This window comes from Corythoichthys intestinalis, chromosome 14 (genome assembly GCF_030265065.1).
Source record: "Corythoichthys intestinalis isolate RoL2023-P3 chromosome 14, ASM3026506v1, whole genome shotgun sequence".
Lineage (NCBI taxonomy): Eukaryota > Metazoa > Chordata > Actinopteri > Syngnathiformes > Syngnathidae > Corythoichthys > Corythoichthys intestinalis.
The window spans coordinates 28,887,823-28,909,668 of record NC_080408.1 but is presented as its reverse complement, the minus strand read 5'-3'; the positions used below and the strand labels follow the sequence as shown (position 1 = coordinate 28,909,668).

The window sequence follows — 21,846 nt, the reverse complement described above, 5'->3', positions numbered from 1 at the left end:
CACGACGTGATTGGTTATCTGGTTAAATGTAAACAATAGGATGAAGAAAATGAGTAAGGTTGAGTTAATCAACAGGTGTAACCATAAAAAAGGGCATTAAGTCTCACTGAGAAGAGTGTCACATGTTTACTGCCGCAATATTTTCTTTTATTCTGAAATGTATTTGCTGGGAAAACTCACAATGCGGAAGTAATGTTTTCACGTGCTGCTACAGTCAGAGGTTGCTGAAACTGATTAGGTCGGGAATACGTACAGTTTTTGTCATGATGTTAGAAAAGAGTACGGTGACAATTTTAGCTGACATATTCTTCAGTAGAAAAGACACATGCGAAGAAATCATCCATTGTTGCTGTTCCAGAGCCTTTGTGCAGTCAGTGAGCTTTTTATACTCACTAGTATTGTATCTTGCATTCTAAATCTAATTCTTGTGTTATTTTTGTCTGCTTTCTCATAGTGATCGACAGCTTTATCGCTCGGATAATAGACTTTTCTCAACTGGCAAGGCAGATGCTGAAATCCGTGGTTAGTTATCACAGCATAATGTTTTATTTATTTATTTTTTATTATTGTTTTCTCTATTCAAATGGTTCTTAACCTGGGTTCGATCGAACCCCAGGGGTTCGGTGAGTAAATCAGGGCCCTATTGTTGTACGCTGACTAAATCTAAGCAAAGTGTCATGTTAAATTATGTTTTTGACTGGTTTACCCCCATTTTATATGCTTTATTCCATTCCTTTCAACTGCTTGTCCTCTATCTGATGGGATGAGAAACTGTTTTGCTCAGTGGTAGGTTGACTTACACTTAGTATGAAGAAGAATAACAGACTGATGGGCAGTGAGGACTTAAATTTTGACCTGTTTAAAAACATGCTGTCAAAATTAGAAAAAAGTTGAATGGTAGACCGCCAGTGTTGTTAATCTTACTGAAAAAAAAGTAATTATAGTTACAAATTACTTCTCCCAAAAAGTAATTGCGTTAGTAACTCAATTACCTGAATGTGAGAATAATTAGTTACTTGGCAAAGTAATTGGTGATAATTACTTTTTTTTTTTTCCCCTCAAAAAAAAAAAAAAAAAAAAAATCATTGGCCATACTATGTGAAGTTTTTTTGTGAAGGTTTTTGGTACAATTGGCCCGAGCCCAATTCTTTACCCTAATTTACCCTTCACCCTGAATCAACTGTTAAAAGTTGTTAAAATTGCTCCCATTATTGCATTAGTTCCCTTCTCTCTACTTTCGACAAATGAAAGTTTTAAAACTATTTCATCATTTAAAGATAGATTCAACTCAAGATTTTGCCGATTTAGAAGTATTTTAGATAAAAAGTTAGGTTCGTTAGGAAGGTTCTCTACAACAGAGCCGTAATAAAAGGTCTACTGCTTTACGATGGAGGCTGTTTACTAACGCATCTAGTGCCGTGTCTGTCATTTTGCATCTAGTTATATCTATATACAGTATATGCAGTGTTGTTAATTTTACTTTAGTAATTAATTACAGTTACAAATTACTTCTCCCAAAAAGTAATTGCGTTAGTAACTCAGTTACCTGAATGTAAGAGTAATTAGTTACTTGGCAAAGTAACTAGTGATAATTTTTTTCTCAAAAAAAAAACAAACAAACAAAACAAACAAACAAAAAAACCAGGTCACACAATGTGAAGTTTAAAGGATTTGGGGGACAATTGGCCCTAGCCCAAGTCTTTACCCTCCACTTAACTAGACACAAGGGTATTGCGATAACTAGCTAGTAACCTTTGCTATGTGTGGAAGTCATTTAAAGTTGTGAATCAACCGTTAAAGTTGTTAAAATTGCTCCCGTTATTGCATTAGTTCCCTTCTGTCTACTTTAAACATGTGTAAGTTTTAAAACTGTTTCATCATTTAAAGATAGATTTGATTTAAGTTAAGATTTTGCCGATTTAGAAGCATTTTAGATTAAAAAAAAAAAAAAAGGTTATTTAGGTTCGCTAGGAAGGATCTCTACATCAGGGCCTTCCTGAGAGGTCTACTGCTTTAAGATGGCGGCTGTTTACTAACGCATGTAGCCCTTAAAACATGTTGGCAATGCAGCTGTGTCAGTTTTGCATCTAGTTCTATAATATGATATCTACCGTGTCATGTGGGCGTAGTTTGTCGGCTATGGCTACAGTAAGGTATTATAGACCCTACCCACGTGACGTCACAACTCCTTCCTCCTGACTGGTGCCGCCCAATTGTCCGTCAACACATCATGTTTCCCTTGTGGCAACATGTGGGGGGGGGTTTAAAAATTTATTTAAAATTCGCCAAACAACGCCACCCTGGATTTTGTTCTAGGGAAAATAAGTACTTTTTAAAAAAGGTATCAAGGCACCAAAGTTCGTGCTACAGAGGGAGCAAGAGGCAGGATTCTGAATGGTACAATTCTTTATTTTGTCAATAAATAACTAAAATAAAAGCGACTAAGTAAAAAGACTCCAAAAATAGTTTGACAAACTCACGGGGCTGGGTCTTACCAGTGGGGGGACCCAAAACCGGCGGTGGGGAGAACCCCAAAACACAGCAAACAAAACCAAACCTAACACAAGAATTCACAGCAACCCGAGGTCGCCACCACCCGAACGCCACACCCACTGTTAAGTCCTCAGCCCTGAAAATAGAACAAACAGTGATAAACAAATAACAATAGCATTGAAATAAATGTTCCAAACTAAACAGTGGAAAAATAGACAACGGCCTCGAGGGCCTGCCCGAAGGTACCGTCCAGGTGCTACCAGTTCCGATTGGACGGTAGAGCAGTGCGCTTCATGCGACCCGTCTGCTCCGTATAGCGGTGACGTTCGCCCGGCACCACGATGATGTCCGCTCCGCCCAACGCGGAAGAGAGAAGTAAACGAAAAATGAAGGGAAGCAAAGCAGCAGTGTCTCGAGATCGGCTGTGGCCACGTCACATGGCCAGCCCGCAATCACTTCATGCTAAAAAGAGAAAATTTAAAAAGCGACGCACGCTAACCCAAAACTGGCCTAAAAAGTTTAAAAAGAGGCCATACGTACCGATCAGTGTCAGTGGTCCCGCATGACAGTTAGAATGTCTGCAATTTGGTTGTCTCACACCAATCGTGCCAGGTATGACACATCTACGCTGACAGCAGCAGGAGGAGATGTTCGCTAATCGCCGCGACACTGAAGCGATCGATGTATCTTAGCGCAACATTAACAAGTCACAACCATGCACATTCTTACCCAGCTGGCAGCTGACAGAAGCATAAGTGAGGCAATCACTTGTGGGAGACCTCTAGACCAAAGAGTAATTGATGGACTCAAGATAGATCCCCTCCTTATATAGGAGGGGTCTACGATCTGATTGGCATCCTGGGCTGATGAGCCCAAAGTGGCAACAGGTGAACGGTCTAACTCCTACTGCCACACCCTGTTGCGGCTACGTACATTCCTCCTATTTACGACGTGTTTTTCTGCTCGTTAACATTAATAATCAAAATGGTGAAGGCGTGTGTGGTGGTCGGTTGCAATAACAGAGAAGATAGACGGAGAAGACGGAGAGACTTGAAGTTCTACCGGATTCCGAGAGACCCGGAGAGAAGAGAGCATGGGCTGCTGCAATTCGACGAGAAAACTGGGCTTCAAACGATTACCACAGATTATGTAGTAGTCTTTTTATATCTGGTAAGATGCATTTAATATATATTTAGAGGGTTTTGGGCTGACAACCACAATTAAGATCATTGCTAGGCTAATCGCCGACAACATACACGTATGTATGTAGTGAGAGTGCTATCGCTAAACCATATAAACATTAAAAGCCCTAACTCCATTGACAAACGACATGAAATACATTAGACTTGACAGTGGATGTTAGCAATAACGAAAGATTTTGAATTGAAAATTTCGTAACTCACCTTTCCAAGCACAAGATAGATTCCTGCCGAATTTTCGTGGACGAGGACCTGTTTCACCCAACCAGCAACGAAGTATTTATAAGCCTCCAAGCTCTTAAAGTTTTTCAAACTTTCGTGAGAATAGGCTGATTTTGTGTGGGCAAGATAGTTGTACAGTTCAGCGTAGCTAGCAGATGTCAGGCAAATACGGCGGAGACAGCGGGTCGAAAAACATCGATTTAGACATCAAATATGGATCTGGCGAATGGATAAACTGAAGCTTTTCCACATAACGCCTTTTATGCAACGCATCAAGTGAGTTTACGGCATCCGAAAGCACCGGGTCTTCCATGAAATGCATTATAAATTGCTCGATCAATTGAGACCATTGATAATACAGACACAAAAAGACGGACAAGTGGGCGGAACCATACAGCGAGCACGTGATTTTGTGACGTCGGTGGGTAGGGTCTATTGGAGCCACCTAGCATCGCGGTTGCAACGGCGTCTTCCCCACTGCTGCTCTGCTCTCGTCCCCATGAGTCCGTTTCTCTCAGACTGTTTTTTATTCAACCAACTTAGTAACGCATAGTAACGCACGCCTTTCCCGCCTCAGTAACGGTAACGGCGTTGCCAAGATGAGAAAAGTAATTAATTAGATTACTCATTGCTGAAAAAAATAACGCCGTTAGTAACGCCGTTATATTGTAACGCCGTTATTAACAACACTGTAGACCGCTTAGATATTAATTAGCTGAGATACATTGGTTTTTTTTTTTTTTTTTTAAAGTATGTAATTCCAAGGGGTTCCGTGAATGCATATGTAAACCTCAAGCAGGTTCGGTACCTTTAGCAAGGTTAAGGAACCACTGCTCTATTTGAATTCACTGGACGATGAAGGCGAAATGATGAGTCGTTGACTAGTTAGATTTCAGTCATGTTACATCACTCCCTTTTCCGTAGATGCAGAAAATGAAGTGGAAGAGGAAGAGGAGGTCGATGATGAAGTTGAATTTTTAGATGAAGAGGCTCAGCTGATGGCAAGCATGGGTCTGCCTCTTGCTTTTGGCAGCTCTTCCAGCCAGAGTAAAGAGGTAAGTTTTTTAAATTGATCGACATTAAAAGTATGATATACTATAATGTCATTACAGATATGAGTAATGTATCTCTGAATTGATTTTTTTCTTTTTTATCATGTGGCAGGAGAACAGATTTTCCAAACGACCTATTACATATCAGACAGAATATCTCGAGGAAGAGGAACATTTACAGTTTACCAATAAAGGTAATACCATATACTACATAATTTGTTTATATAGTATTATTTCTTTTATGACTATAATTGTTCATTCATTATAATTATTTTCAAACTTGCAAGTAGTTGTGCCAATTACCGGTTTCAAAGTATACTGTGGGATGAAAACGTCAAGGTTTCAAAACCACAAAAATTTTCCGTCATACTGTCCCTAAGGTGTTAACCAATTTTTATGTCCTTAAAATGCATGGAGAAATCCCCCGCTCGCAATTCTCCCCCTCTGGTTGTTGCTCAGTGTCAGTGAGTGAGCTGTGCTACACAATGGCTGGTGGAGGTGAAACTCCTGAACTTTTTCCCCCATCGAAGAAAACGAAATTGCTGATAGTATGGGAATACTTTGGCTACAGAACAGTTACAGACGGCCGCGACGAAGAGGAGGTCCAACCGGCATGTAAAACGTGTGTGGAGGGTGGCTGCCGAGGAGGCAATAGCCCCAATATGATTTCGCATTTATAAAAAATTAAAGGTTAAAAACACTGTCATGAACGATTCCCACCAGCTACGAGAGTTAACTCCAGCGTGTTTAGTGTGTCTAGCAGTGGTAAAACGTGTTCTTTTCTTTCTGGCAACTGTCTGTGTTAAGAAAGAGAATATGTCTATAATGTAAACATAGTATGAGTCATACACATGTGCATTTTATGGAAAATAATTCAATTATTTTTGTTCTGATGGTAATAATGTTGAGCTGTGGCTATGGGTTTAGGCTCACCTAAAGGACTGCATTTATTTTGATTTTATTCGGAGTTTTTAAAACATTTATTTATTTTAACTTAACATTATACTTATGTTCAAATTGGCTAATATGTTTTGAAAAATAAAAATCATGTTTAAAGGAAAAAGTTTTTTTTTTAAACCTAGATATCTCAAAGTAACACATTTTAGAGCTGTAATTGCAATACCATGATACCGTGAAAGCATGATATTTTGGCTTGATGTTATCATACCGTCAGAATATCATACCGGCACATGCCTACAGTAGCAAGTACAGGAAACTTGATGTTTTATTCTACCTCGTACAGTACTTATTCTGTAGTCTGCATTTGAGTGTTGGATTTGTCTTGTAGAATTCACTATATAATACCTAAAGAAGGCTACCGGTAATACACAATTCAAACTGTTTAAAAACAATCATGAAGAACCAATATGCAGTCTTTTTAGAAGACTTTCATGCTCCAAGATGTAGCATATTTTTGGGCCCTCTGAGTTCTAACCAAAAAGAGTAATGTAAGATATTGGATATGGTTGTTGTAATGTCATTGCATAAATCATTCCAATTAAGGCTAGTCAGTTAAAAGGGCTTAACCTGATTGCTCTCAGACTACAAAACCCTCATCAACAACTGTTGTGTTTATGTTGACCAAGTTTGTGCAGACCCCAGTGATCCTCAGGAGGAAGGCTTGAAGAGAGAGACATTGGATGATGGGGTAGAGAGCCTGCCTGCCAATGACACTGGTTGGGAGACATACTGGGGTAGGACTACTCCACTAAAGTACCAATTAAAATGAGGATACATTCTCTCTATTGTATGTGCCTGTCTAAAACAAAACAAATTTGATCATATACCCATTTATCTAACTAACACAATATACGTGCTAACACAATATAAGTAACACTAACATTGCACTTCATGGATGTTATGTTATTATATGTTTCATGCCTACAACCCAATTGACAAAACTAAAACACTGCTGTCTTTTAATCTGCTGGTTTCAGTATTTTTGGTCTTTTTTTTTTTTTTTTTTTTTTAAAGCTCAGCAAGGTGAAGCACTTCTGTGGAAAAGCTGGTTGGAGAAACATAGTGATGAGTTCCAAGATTCCCAATGTGTGACCGCCCCATGGGACGACCCCAACACAAAGGCTGACTGGGATCAACACGCTTCAGACACGTACTATTACTTTTGGGAGCAATACTCATATTGGGCAGCACAGGGCTGGACCATTGACTCATCTTATGAGAAGAACACCGAGGTAGAAACTGTCGCTGAAGGGATGGATTTTGGAAACGGGAAACACTCAGTCGAATGGCTGGATCAGAAGACTGATGATGTTGAAGTTTTAAATGGTCTCCTCGAAGAAAGGTGCACTGTAGAGGCATGTGGGAAAACTTCAGTTGATATTACTGAAGTCACCGAAAAACAGACAGAGCATGTCTGTGCTTCTTATCCCTCTGATGGGGGACACCATGGCAAGAAATCAGATGTTTCCTCACAACAGCAAAGAACACAGCACACAGGTAATGGCTAAGCAGATATGATATAAATTTTACTTCAACATAAAAAACAGGTTTTGCCAGTTGGCAGCATGGTGACATAGTAGTTAACATGTCTGCTTCAGGTTCTGTCATTGAATCATAACCCAGTTTGGATGCTCTTCCTGACTGGGATAAAAACCTGAAATAGAAATACACAACACACAGTCACACTTATTGATAGTGCTCAATGATGGTAACATACAATGTTTTGGAGTGAGGGATTGGGAGGAAACCGGAGTAAGTATAGAAAACTCACACAGGAGAACATACAAACCAGGTTTTATACCTTTAATCTCATAACTGTTGGAGGGCTTGCTAACCAAGTCACCCACTGTACCAGACATTCTTTACTGTGAACAAGTATTTGCTCCTTATTCCTGAACTTATTTTCTTGCAGTTTCCACTTTAATGTTTGAGATGTCATCTTGCTTTCTTGTCTACTACAATTAGCAATAATCTGCCTGGCTGAGAGGATTTACTCAGCGACTATGGCACTCTCTAACTTGCTGGGGGCGGGCGTGTTGGCAAGGGCAAAAACAAATACCGGTATATATTTTTTGGTCGACTAATGGCCTCGTATCAATACAAATACAGACCTCGTCAACATCTTAAGACCAGTGAAAAATAGCTAGAGTTTACCTTTTGCACATTTGAATCTTAGTGAAGTTTTAAGTTGCATTACAATATGCAAAAGCAAGTGGGGGGAGTGTGACAAAAAGCATTTTGAAAAAGTACTTTATTGAAAACAACAAACTGAAATAGGCTGTTTATCAGCTGATCAAAAGTTTAAGACCATCGCTCACAAAATAACAAAAAAATATCTAAACCAGAGCAACAAAAATTCGCAGTAAAACTCAGTAATGTGTAGTTCCACTGTTTTTGTTAATCACTTCTAAAAATTGAGCATGCTTGATGCGACTGTTTTCAGAATGCTAGTGGTAACATTGCTTCAAGTGGTGAGGATTGCTTCACAAAGGGCATCAACTGTCTGTTAGAATTGATGGCCATTTTTATAAACTTCCCATGCCATCCGTCCTCAAATGTTCTGTATGGGATTTAAATCAGGGGAACATGTATAATGGTCAACCCGACTGTTTTTTTTTGTCTCCATTATTAATTTAGATGATTCCCACAAGGCTGCTGGCAGCCATAGCATACATTCGGGCTCCACAAATCAGTTATCAAATGGAGAAGATGATGGTGATGATGAAAATCCCTCTAGAGGAAGACCCAGTAAAATAAAACGCAGGTGAGTTTGAAGATATACTTCTGTATTTCTTTTCCCTCAAACAAATGAAGTAGGGCTGTCAAAATTAACGCGTTAACGGGTGGTAATTATTTTTTTAAAATTAATCACGTTAAAATATTTCACGCAATTAAAGCATATGCCCCGCTCAAACAGAATAAAATGACAGCTCAGTATCATGCCCACTTGTTACTTGGGTTTTTTGTCTCCCTCTGCTGGCGCTTTGGTGCGACTGATTTTATGGGTTTAAGCACCGGGAGCATCGTGTAATTATTGATATCAACAATAGCGAGCTACTAGTTTATTTTTTTGATTGAAAATTTTACAAATTTTATTAAAACGAAAACATTAAGGGGTTTTAATATAAAATTTCTATAACTTGTACTTACATTTATCTTTTAAGAACTACAAGTCTTTCTATCCATGGATCGCTTTAACAGAATGTTAATGTTAATGCCATCTTGTTGATTTATTGTTATAATTAATAAATACAGTACTTATGTACAGTATGTTGAATGTATATATCCGTCTTATGTCTTATCTTTCCATTAAAACAATAATTTACAGAAAAATATGGCATATTTTATACATGGTTTGAATTGCGATTAATTACGATTAATTAATTTTTAAGCTGTGATTAACTCGATTAAAAATTTTAATCATTTGACATCCCTAAAATGAAGTTAAATGTATAGCTCATAAAGTAACCAATAGAACTATATCACACATGCTTCTAGCAGTAGAACTTAGTGAGTTTTCTCTCAACTCAATCATGTTGTTGTAATGTTCCACGTGATTGTAGCATTGTAGAAGAACAGCGAAAGTCCGAGAGTGCCAATATTCTCCACAGAATCAAATATCAGGATTAAATGCTGTAGAAGTGAAAATGTTTTCGCCTGAAGCAAAACCAATAAGAGTGAAAACTACAAATAAAGGAGAAAGGAAGCTGTTAGGAACAGCCTGCTGATTCATCGGCATACTCAGCAACAAGCGCTGAGTTTCTCTTGCGAAAAATGTCATGGTTGAATCACAATAAATATTGCAAAAAGTTTAGTATGACAAAAAGAAGACTATGAAAAAGGCGAGAAAAACATTGTAGAGAAAGTAGAGTTGTTGTAAAATAATTGTAAGAACCATCTCTTTAAGTCAAATTATATTCCAAATGTAAGTTTATGAACTATGAATAAGTTGACTTATTTTCATTGTACTTGTATCTGCAGTCATGAATTTGATGTGGAGGAGAATCCACGTCTAACATGTGATGAAGCCTGGAACAAACTTGGACTCAAACACAATCCAGAATCATTGTGCGTCAGACTACTTCCTGCTTATTTCTTTTTTAAATATATATCTTCAAACCTAGTTTGTTTTCATCCATCAAATAAATATCATCCAGCCATCAAGTATACTGTACATAAAAGTATTCATATTTTCCTCGTGTCTTAGGTTCGACAGTGTTTTTAATTTTAAAGACAGTTCAAGTCAGAAGCGGCAGATGCGGTGGTGCTCCAAGAGAACTGGCAGTAGTGTCAACAAGCATATCAGATTCAGCGACACAGATGAAGATCAAACACAACCACAGCGCAGCACCACCATCCGAAAGGTAGAGATGTGTGTTTTAAATTATTTAAAAGAAGGTGTGATGATAAATGAAGTTAAAATGGCTGATATTATTGAGACAAAAAAAAATCTCAAACCTGTTTTTAAATAATGACTATTGGAGTTAGTTTGTTCAAACGAAAACGGTCATGGAAACCTGAATGTGCACCCAAGTAATTACAGTGGAAGGTGGTCTTCAAGTGCGCAATGCAGACCTCCCTCATCATCTGCCCGTTAGGTCTGGTAATACTTCCTCATACTTAGCATGTATCAGCTTCCACTGAGCATACCAGTTTCTCCTTCCATCAGGTAGAGGACAAGCGTTACTGACAAACCGATGTTTTAAAGGGAATGTAGAAAATCCTGGTTATTGGTATGAAAGAGTCACGTGTGTACACTGACAAGGGGTGTTTCCTGTCCTTTTTTCAAAGTGCATGCTTGTGGTTGTCCACGAAATTAGCAAAACATAATTGAAAACACTATTTGGCTTGCACTGGTTTAGATTTGGACAGGGTATACAAATAGGGCTCCCTGTGTGCAGTCAGTGTTGCGCAGACACATGAATCGTGCACCAAACAGATTTTTAAGAGATCCAAGCAAATAAAAGTTAAAATATAAAGTAAAGTAAAATATAAACCTGTTGAATCTAGCTAGATTTCTGCTGTAGATTGTCACATAAGAGGGTTTTTTTTTGTTTTTTGTTTTTTTAACTGCGCAAGCTTATTCCCCCGTAATAAATATATTTAAGTACTAAAGTAAAGAACAGTACCAAAAGTTTGTACCATCCATTTTAAGATTACATTTGGTATATTCTTTCTGCTAAAAAATATAGACCAGGGGTGCTCATTGTTTTTTGCTCCAAGATCTACTTTTCAAGGAGGCAACCTCCCGCAATCTTACCTTAACAGCAGAGGTGGGGTGGGGTTATTTTTTATTTATTTTTAATGTACTTAGTTCATTATGTTGTGTGAGTAACTTTGCCTACACAATAGGGCTGGGCGATATGGCCTTAAACATGTATCACGATAAATTGAGCAGATTTATCTCGATAACGATAAATGCCGATAAATTCGCCCAAGCGGACTGTTATATAATTTGAAAATCTGAATCAATGCATGAAATACAGATTGACTATTTCTTGTTGATTTATTTACCAGTATTCAATTTGATATACTGTATTTAACAATTGTACATGCAGTCTAAACATTAAGTTTATAAAAATGTATTGTAAGCAATAAGAATTCAAGTATGAACATTTATAACAGCGTGTATGACTTGAACAATGTACATTGTCAAAATCAATATGCCTGTGCAAACATGTAATTGTAACACAAATGACTTGCAGCTTGAACAGTACACTTCAAAAAGACAACTTATTGTTATTGGCTGCTGTGACAATAATTATTAAATACAAGTGTTTACTTTATGGTTTAAGGGTTTTTTCCCCCCCAGTGCATTTTTTAATAAATGCACGCACAATAAAAATAGCTGGGGCCATTTCTCGGTCATTATAAGTTTTGCCGTTGGATTGTACTTTATGCTGAATGCTTTACCATCACAAAAGCTATCAGAGCGGGATGAAAAGACTATATTTTCTTGTTTTATTAATTTACCGAATTTACCGACATGGTCAAAATTACGTCGGTCATCGTTAAGAATTTCGGTGACGGTAAATTTTCGGTTTACCGCCCTGCTCTACTACACAACATAATTAACGAAATGCATTTATTTATTTATTTTTTTATACTTCGAGCTACCAACACTAGCGTTGCGATCGACGTAATGGGTACCCCTGGGCTAGACAATTTTGAAGGTAAAGATTTTGAAGAAAATGATAAGTAACACTGTAATGTTTTTTTTTTTTTTTTACAGGTCCAAAACTTCCTTGAAAAGATTCAGAATGAGGCACATCTGACTCTAGGTGAGCAAGAAGAGTATGAAGGAAGCATGGAATTAGAGCAGAAGCCTTCTACTTCAGCTCCACCAGAAAGTACTGAGAAGAAGATTGCTCATTGCATTAGTAAATCAATGAAAGAAGTTTCTGATTTGTCGGACACTGAGGAAAAAGAAACCTCTCAGAGATGGCTGAGGGAAGAACACAATAGGCGGCTTGAATGTCTGGAAATCCCAGAATTTCTCTTGCCTGACATAAATGAAGGTAGTACTGGTGAGTACAGTACAGTTTATTCAGTCATTATATTATTAACATTGACTCATACTGTATAATTCTATCATCTGGTTCTTCAATTTACTCAGGAATGCGAGAATGCTGCACAGCCATATCCATTTGATGCTCTTCCCTTCTGCATGTTATACTGCATTTTTAGATGTATGTTTGAGTTTTGTAGCTCAAGTCAATAAAATGCAGCACTTTCGAGAAAATTATTTTACAGTTAACTTTTGTGTGAGTGCTTTGGTATTTAAAGGTTTACAGACAGTGGGGAAAATAGGTATTTAGTCAACCAACAATTGTGCAAGTTCTTCAACGTGAAAAGATTAGCGACGCCTGTAATTGTCAACATGGGTAAACCTCAACCATGAGAGACAGAATGTGGAAAAAAAAACAGAAAATCACATTGTTTGATTTTTAAAGAATTTATTTGCAAATCATGGTAGAAAATAAGTATTTGGTCACCTACAAACAAGCAAGATTTCGGGCTGTCAAAGAAGTCTAACTTCTTCTAACGAGGTCTAACGAGGCTCCACTTGTTACCTGTATTAATTGTACCTGTTTTAACTAATTATCGGTATAAAAGATACCTGTCCACAACCTCAGTCCGTCACAATCCAAACTCCACTATGGCCAAGACCAAAGAGCTGTCGAAGGACACCAGAGACAAAATTGTACACCTACACCAGTCTGGGAAGACTGAATCTGCAATAGGTAAAATGCTTGGTGTAAAGAAATAAGCCGTGGGAGCAATTATTAGAAAATGGAAGACATACAAGACCACTGATAATCTCCCTCAATCTGGGGCTCCATGCAAGATCTCACCCCGTGGCGTCCAAATGATAACAAAAACGGTGAGCAAAAATCCCAGAACCACACGGGGGGACCTACTGAATGACCTACAGAGAGCTGGGACCACAGTAACACAGGCTACTATCAGTAACACAATGTGCTGCCAGGGACTCAAATCCTGCCCTGCCAGACGTGTCCTCCTGCTGAAGAAAGTACACGTCCAGGCCCGTCTGTGGTTCGCTAGAGAGCATTTGGATGATCCAGAAGAGGACTGGGAGAATGTGTTATGGTCAGATGAAACCAAAATAGAACTTTTTGGTACAAACACAGGTTCTCGTGTTTGGAGGAGAAAGTATACTGAATTGCATCTGAAGAACACCATACCCACCGAGAAGCGTGGGGGTGGAAACATCATGCTTTGGGGCTGTTGTTCTGCAAAGGGACCAGGACGACTGATCTGTGTAAAGGAAAGAAGGAATGGGGCTATGTATCGAGAGATTTTGAGTGAAAATTTCCTTCCATCAGCAAGGGCATTGAAGATGAGACGTGGCTGGGTCTTTCAGCATGACAATGATCCCAAACACACAGCCAGGGCAACAAAGGAGTGGCTTCGTAAGAAGCATTTCAAGGTCCTGGGGTGGCCTAGCCAGTCTCCAGATCTCAAACCCATAGAAAATCTGTGGAGGGAGTCCAAAGTCCATGTTGCCCAACGACAGCCCCAAAACATCACTGCTCTAGAGGAGATCTGCATGGGGGAATGGGCCAAAATACCAGCTACAGTATGTGAAAAGCTTGTGAAGAGTTACAAAAAACGTTTGGCCTCCGTTATTGCCAACAAAGGGTACATAACAAAGTATTGAGATGAACTTTTGGTATTGACCAAATACTTATTTTCCACCATGATTTGCAAATAAATTCTTTAAAAATCAAACAATGTGATTTTCTGTTTTTTTTCCCACATTCTGTCTGTCATGGTTGAGGTTTACCCATGTTGACATTTACAGGCCTCTAATATTTTCAAGTGGGAGAACTTGCACAATTAGTGGTTGACTAAATACTTATTTGCCCCACTGTATAAACCAGAGTGGCTTCAGAGTAGTACATCACACCATCATTGGATATTTGTGTATTCTTGAAGGTGAAAAACCATATCTTGTTTGTGTGTTTTAAATGTGAAAGAGGCAAAGAAGCCTAAGAAGAAGAATAAACGATGGAGGAAAAAGCCAATACCGGAAGATATGGCAGCAGAACCAGGCCTGGCCAAATACTGGGCTCAGCGATATAGACTCTTCTCTCGCTTTGACGAAGGAATCAAACTGGACAAAGGTTTGTTTGAACATGTCAGGGGTTTATCACTCATGTCCATGTGTGCCTTAGTAGCCTTTAATTTTCCCAAAACATATATTGTTGTGTGTTTCAGAGGGCTGGTTCTCTGTTACACCAGAGAAGATTGCTGAGCACATCGCCCTCAGAGTGGAGTCCAGCTTTTCCAACACTCAGCTGATCATTGATGCCTTCTGTGGGGTTGGAGGAAACGCCATCCAATTTGCACTCACGGGAAAGAGAGGTTAAAAAAAATATTCATATTACAGTATATAGATTTAATTACATCATATAGAGCTACATTTAATATAGGGATACAGTGGCTGAATTTTGCCGGTTCCATAATGGATTTGAATGTGTCAGAATTCCATCTTTCAGTCAGGGGGATTGCAATGTTTGGGGTTTCTGGGATACAATTTCTTAGTCTAACAATGGTGGGAACAAACACATTCAGGACAGCATTTAGAGTCAACCAGATGCTTCTAATGCTGTCATCCGTGGGTGATTGAGAAGACATTGAGTACAATGACAGTATGAAAGTACTATATGGCTGAAAGCCTATTTGCGCATTAATTTGGAATACAGGTGGTCCAGGGGTTATGAACGGGTTCAATTCCTACGCTGGCGACGTAACCAGAATTTCCGCGTAAATTGGAATTAACCCTATTAGTACCCCCTAAATATCAAAAATACCTTCCCAGAAAACATGCATTATACATAGTATTCATACAAAAAAACTAAAAAATAAGGAGACACTGTAATGTGACCAAAAAAAAATGACAGGCGAGAAAGTGGGCAGTGTTGTAACGTCGAAATCACGTAACTAGGGTACCTCATAACCTGAGGACTACCTATAATTATACATTCAACTTCAGTTAATTGTGTTTTGAAAAAAATACCTGAGAAATTTTTTGTCATTTTTTAAAATTCTGAATTTATTTTCATTACTATATTAAACTTATATTTAATTTTGTCCATCAGTTTCCACAATTGCAAGGAATTAGGAATTGTAATTTAATGCGGTCACGCAATTGGGGAAGTAAAAGCGGCATAAACTTAGATTAAATAGTGCTACCCTTTTTAGGCTTGGATTTAAATAAAAATGCCGCTGCCCCCCTGCCGGCGGGGCCCGCGGGGCCTTGGGTGGGGCTTGTTGTCCCTTGCCGGTGGGGTGGACGTCCCCTGGTCGCTCGGCGTGGCGCCTGCTCGAAGTGCGGGGTGGGTGCTCGGTGGGTGGGGGGGGCGGTCGCGGAGGCGCCGTGGGTGATCTGGGGCGGGGATTGATCGGGGCCCTGACGCTTCTCCCACCCTGCGGCCGGTGGTTCTGGTGGACGGGGCCATGCCCGCGGGAGCCTGCTTCTTAACTCACGCACTTCTCACTTCGGCACTGTAAATATCTTTCACCCTGGCACTTACATGCTCATACATTTCTCTGGGGAGAGTTGGGACGAGGCTTTACAGTCCCGGCCCGGCTCCCCCGTTTTTAATGCACCACACACCAAGGTTGTGGGATGGTTGGGACCTGTTGGGGGGGGGTACCTCACGGTTGCCTCCTCATGACAGGCCCGCCATCCCTGCACCTTTTTTAAACGCACCACACACATCATACTCCACAGGAGAGTTCCGGCAAAGGGCGGTGGGACGGGCGGCTGGGCAGAAATTCCATGCTGCGGTCGCACTGCCCCAAGCCAAGCTCTCCTATTTTAATGCATACATTGCACTACCCTCCCCTCACAATCCCATCACGGTGCTGGGTGATGGCTGCCAGCCAGGAACCTGGCAGCCACAGTAATAGGGTGTTAGGTGGGTCCCACACTTTTTCCTTATGGCCTGGCTCCTGGGGTGTGGCATCCCCTCCGCCTGGGCTGCCGGCCGCGGGAGTGGGGTGGGGGGTCAGGGCTCCGACCTTGCATCGCCCCGTGGCAGTTCCTCGGCGTTCTCCTACCTCCGCCTTCCCCTGCTCTGACTGGACATCCGCCCTGCGCTCCGTCGCGGGTCGCTGGCTGGGCACCGGTGTATCAGCGGGGTGTTGCCTGCACCGGCGGGGGGCCCTGCCCTGCCTTGGGCTTGGTGGGCCACCTGGCGGTCCCGTGCCGGTTGGGGGGCTGCGGCTGTGGCTCGTGGCCCGGGTTTGGGGGGGCTAGACGTAGGGTTGGTAGTGCGTCCCCTCCTGCCATCCCTGAAGGCCGGTTGATGAGTGCGTGGGTGGCCCGGGGGACCACCCTGGATCCCGGGGGGGGACGATGGCTCCTTTGGTGGGCGGCGGGAGGAGGGATGGACAGCGCTTGACCCCCCCAAATCCCCCCAGCCCGCCCGCCCTCCCCGGGCTGGCTGGGTGGGGGCCGTGGCCCTGGGTTGGCGCCCGCGCGGCGTCCCCGCCCGTCTGCGTGGCTGTTGCGCGCCCGGTGGGGCTCACGTGCTGCTGGATGCGGCAGGGAAATGCTCGGGTTGGGGGTCCTGGTGCCGGGATTGGCGATGGGGCGGCGTAGGGTTGGTCGCCAACGGGCTTACATTCATAAGAGATTCACATTATTACTGGGTTCGAGATCACAGAACTGATTTGTGTACTCTCTCTTTCAATCACTTAGCTTATAGACACCTCCACCACCGTCCCCCTCTTTCACTGGCCAATAGGCCCCCACATGGTGTAAACCGGAAATACATCTCGCTGACGATGCCACTAGCATATTAATAATTAGTCTAGATGTTCTATGTATTTCTTTTTGTTGTTTGTGGATGTGTTTCTTTTCTTTCTCCTCTTGTGTTGCTTTTCTTCTGTCCCCCATAATCCCTTCCTGTTCGCTGCTTTGTCATAATAAAAAGGTATTTTGAATGATCACAATGGGAGTATATCAGACTCTCAATGTGAAACATTAAAACTGTTCAGACAACCCGGGCACTTAGACTTCCATTCTCTGTGTCAAACAGCTGAACAGGACAGGTTAAAAATAAATAAATAAATAAATAAATAAATAAAAATGAATAGGCTTTGTTGACTGAAAAAAATTAATTGAAACTCAATCTCCGCCTCGAGGCTCTGCCAGTGCTATATTCTTTCCTGTCACATTACCTAATCTGTAAGAACCACCATTATCTCCTCACAACTGTTTCAAAGATTGTCTGGTTCTGTTTTTCCTTTTTCAGTTTCTGTGTTAGATTGTCCTGGACTTTTAAGGTCTAATATGGAAATTGTTCTTTTTTTTCCCACCTGTTTTACTCTGAAGTCCTAGCTATCGATATCGACCCAGTACGTTTGGACTTGGCACGCCACAATGCTTCTGTCTATGGCGTTGCCCATCAAATCGACTTCCTGCAAGGGGACTTCCTTCAACTAGCGCCTCATCTCTGTGGTGACGTCGTCTTTTTGTCCCCCCCTTGGGGAGGACCTGATTACCTGACTGCTGAGGTGTTTGACATCAAGACCATGATGGACCCAGATGGATATCCTTTTATGCTTGGGTAGTAGTGCACTATATAGAGTATTTTAAATCAGTTATTATTCTGTCATATCTTATATCCAACCAAATAATAAGTTGGTAAACCACTGCATGAAACCCAAACTGTTTTCAACTTAAACAGCTCTCACAAAAGCAACAGTATTGTGGAAATACTACATGAAATTAAATAAACCCTCAGTTTTTAGTTTTATAATTAGTGTTAACCAGGGGTGAAAGTGGGCCAAAACGGTCTGGAACGCAGTTCCGGTATAAGATTCAGGGCAGGAACGCAGTTCCGGTATAAGATTGAGGGCCTGAATGCTGTACACGCTTTGATTCCAAAAGTATAACGGCAACTATCAAAACGCTACATTAAAAAAATGTTAAGCTGCCAGACATGCATTTCATCTACGTACTAACATCAGATTTACATACAAACGTGTTAACAACAAGCATAATAAAGTGCCTGTGAAGAGTAATCCGTTTCCACCGATATTTATTATTTACTTTATTCCACGGACGGCATGGAGGTTTCCCCAGCTGCTGCAGTTATCAGAGTCTGACGACGATGAGTCACGTCAATATGCCAATGCACGCAGCAAAGCAAAATGCCTGGACTCATTTATCCGTTCAATTGGCTGACATACTGACATGTGATCAGCAGAGATAGTTAGCTCTGAGTAGTTCAAATGTGCATGTTTTCTGAAACAGCAAAAAAAAAAAATTTTTTTTTTTTTTAATTGATGCGACAGAAAACGTGCAATGCAACAGAAAATGGATCAAATCTCTAAGAGCAAGGAAAGAGTTGAGAAGGCTTATCACATGTAGTTTTATTTGCTTTGATGGGGAGGTTCTGAACATCTTAGCAGTCAATGTGCACTTTGGACTTTTATTTGTTCATTTATGTTAGGCTACTTATTAATTTCCCTATGATTTAAAAAAGTCAATGTTTGTGCGGTCTTCAAAAATATTCCATGTCACTCTGCATGATATAAGTCATTTGTACTTATTTTTCTGAATTATGCTACTTATATCTTTAGTATTTAAAAAAAAAGTAAATGTTTAAATTAACTTCAATTTTAATATAAGTACAGTACATCCTATGTTCTTAAGTAGTTAAAATTGAGATTTGGCATTTAGTATGTGAAGAAATGAGGGAAAATAAAAATTACGAGATGGAGGTTGGGGTTGTTGCTGATTTTGTTAAGTTTAGTTTGCAAATCATTGAAAAAATACAATTTTGAATGAAAATCAGATTTTGTATGTGTTATAGAAATAACTGTGCCAAAACAGTTTTTTTTGCATTTCAGTAGTTTTAGGTTTGATCCGCCCCCCAAAAAATGAAGATAAATAAATAAATACAATTTCTGGCTCCGTGGCGACCTTCACGTCGGGGAGTTCCGGCAAAAAATTCTAGCCACTTTCACCCCTGGTGTTAACATGGCCAAATGTCTTCAAGTATTCTGCCTTAGCAGGCCTCTGTGGATGCCCATCACCGAACGAATGTTGTGCATTGTTAAGGTTTCTCCTAAAGTTGTGTACTGTACTGAATATGGCAGAACCATCACTGTTGGTGGCGCCAACTCAAAAATGGGACAGATTGCAATTTCAAACTGTAATTGCAAGACAGCCACATACATTTTTGATAATGAGTACAATACCTATTTCATACCTCAGACGAACGCTCAACATAGTAAATAATATGATGTCAAAAAGGATGGATTCATGAAATACTCATTGGTGTCGATCCTTAATGAATGTCACATTTCAGATTTTCCATCTGGCCAAAAAGATCTCAGACAACATTGTGTACTTCCTGCCTCGCAACGCAGATATGGACCAGGTAGGAATCTTCGTAAAAAAGTTTGGGCATACATTGTGGGCCAAAATTTTTACATGCCATTGTATGCATTGTTCTCTCATTTAAGGATAGAGTGGCATGTAAAGTTTTGCCTTCCTTGGTATTCCCAGACGTATGCGTGTCTCTGTGTGTGTGGACTGAGAAAGTTAAGGTGTACCAAACTTCGTTTCTTTACATTTGTACTATTTAGTTACTGAAAAAAATAATTTGGCTATGCAGATACAATGGCAAGCAGATTAAAACAGTTACCACCCACAGCACTGGGTACAAAGTATAATACAATGTATATGGCGGAAAACACTAAGGTGACTTGAAGTTCCGCTCTGAGACCACCAATTTGGTAAATTTTCAAAATTGTCCTATATGCATGTGTGATACATCATTGGAAAGCTTAAAATCTCAATTTTCTGGGGGAAGAAATGTTTCGAACAGGAGGGCATTTAATTAAAAAAAAATTTTTTAAACAGCAAAACCCCAACTGAAGGTGAGAGCACGCGAGAGCAGAATTAAATATGCCATGATTTTAACGAGATCGCGTACTTACCTTGTTTTGATCCAAAAACTCCATGTAGCATGTATCACCAAGTGTCAAGACACAGCTGTGAATGGCCACAGCTGGATTTTGGGGGGGTTTTATGGATGAAACATGGTTCTATAACAAGGGTCGTGATGCAAAAATCGCAGACAACAAGGGGTGGTCGAGATTTTCTTTTTCATATATTTACCCTTTTAAACATTATTTTTCAATTCTTCTTTGTTTGGATCGATTATTTATCATCTAACATATCGGGGAAAATGCGACAGTAACAAAAAAAATACAATGAAGCGATAGTTATGAGGTAGAGATCCGTGATTTAGTTAGACGCCAAATTTTTCATTGTGATGTAATTTGTTTAAAAGTTTAAAATATGCGATTGAATAATTTTTTAAAGGTTTTTTTTTTTTTCATTTTTCAAAATAAGTATTAGACATCAATTAATGATTCTAAGCTAAAAATGATAGACATTTTGAATAATAAATTCTTTTAATGGCTAGGTTGAAACAAAAGTGGTTGTGTAACGTCTGTAAACGGGGATTTCCAGGGTAAAACGGACAAATTAAAAATAGTTTGGAGGCTTAGTGCACCATGAATTTGCTATGGCAGCATATAGACATATTGTTCTATCAAACACAACAGTTCTTTTGGCTTAAAATACAGCAGTTTATTTTAAAGATGGGTGCAAGAGCAGAAACTGCTTTTTCAGCCTTGTCTGTGTTTTCCGCCATATACATTGAGCAAAACAGGAAACAATTTTTACCCAAAAAAGTATGACCATGGCTGTACCAACAGTAAATTTGACTGAGTGAAATATATGCCGATTTAGTATAAAGTGACATTTGGAACAATCTTTACAAAACTGATTGCTTAACTATTAGATGTATTCGTTCAAAAATGGTTATCATTGCACGTAATTGTAATGTACACCTGTGATGCATTTTACTTTACTGTGATTTAGGTGGCGTAAATGTTTTTATGCGAATGTCAAATATGTGGTACAGTTAAGACCTGGCCTACTGACACAATTGATGAAGAAAACTTTACCCTCCATAGTGCATATAATGGGGTGCCTGTGTTTGTCAACAGATTGCCTCTCTGGCTGGTCCAGGAGGAAAGGTAGAGGTGGAACAGAATTTCCTCAATAACAAGCTGAAGACCTTAACTGCTTACTTTGGCAGTTTGATCAAGTCAGGCACATAAAACCTGCAGAAAATGTACAACCCCCTAAAAGATTATTTTTAAAGTTTACTATTGTTACTGGATTCATCCCATACCCAAGTTTCGTAGTACTGTTTTTTTCACCCAGTACTTTTTAATCAAGATTTGTAGTTTGTGGAAGTAAAACGTTCATGACATTTTATTTGTTATATTGTTCTGCATTCTTATTGTTTTTGTACTTTGTGTCAGCAGCTAATAAATATTTGTTTTTTGTTTTATGC

At 39.9% G+C, this 21,846-nt stretch overlaps 1 protein-coding gene across 1 annotated transcript; it reads left to right on the top strand.

The window, feature by feature from the left end:
• Positions 1–181: 181 nt before the first annotated feature.
• On the top strand, positions 182–21,817 carry tgs1 (trimethylguanosine synthase 1). Its single transcript, XM_057858141.1, has 15 exons — positions 182–370; positions 455–522; positions 4,839–4,969; positions 5,079–5,160; positions 6,553–6,660; positions 6,941–7,423; positions 8,564–8,690; positions 9,908–9,994; positions 10,134–10,290; positions 12,159–12,453; positions 14,428–14,574; positions 14,669–14,815; positions 17,796–18,014; positions 19,775–19,851; positions 21,494–21,817. Exons 1-15 carry the CDS (start codon positions 264–266, stop codon positions 21,605–21,607), a joined length of 2,349 nt encoding a protein of 782 aa, XP_057714124.1. The 5' UTR covers positions 182–263; the 3' UTR covers positions 21,608–21,817.
• The last annotated feature ends 29 nt before the right edge of the window (positions 21,818–21,846 follow it).

What these genes read in the sequence shown, in the direction of transcription:
- tgs1 (XM_057858141.1), top strand. Translation starts at nt 264, where the DNA reads ATGATGTTAGAAAAGAGTACGGTGACAATTTTAGCTGACATATTCTTC. An exon ending in TGGTTGGGAGACATACTGGG is followed by an intron (nt 6,661 to 6,940) that starts GTAGGACTACTC and finishes TTTTTTTTAAAG; the next exon opens with CTCAGCAAGGTGAAGCACTT. An exon ending in CATAAATGAAGGTAGTACTG is followed by an intron (nt 12,454 to 14,427) that starts GTGAGTACAGTA and finishes TAAATGTGAAAG; the next exon opens with AGGCAAAGAAGCCTAAGAAG.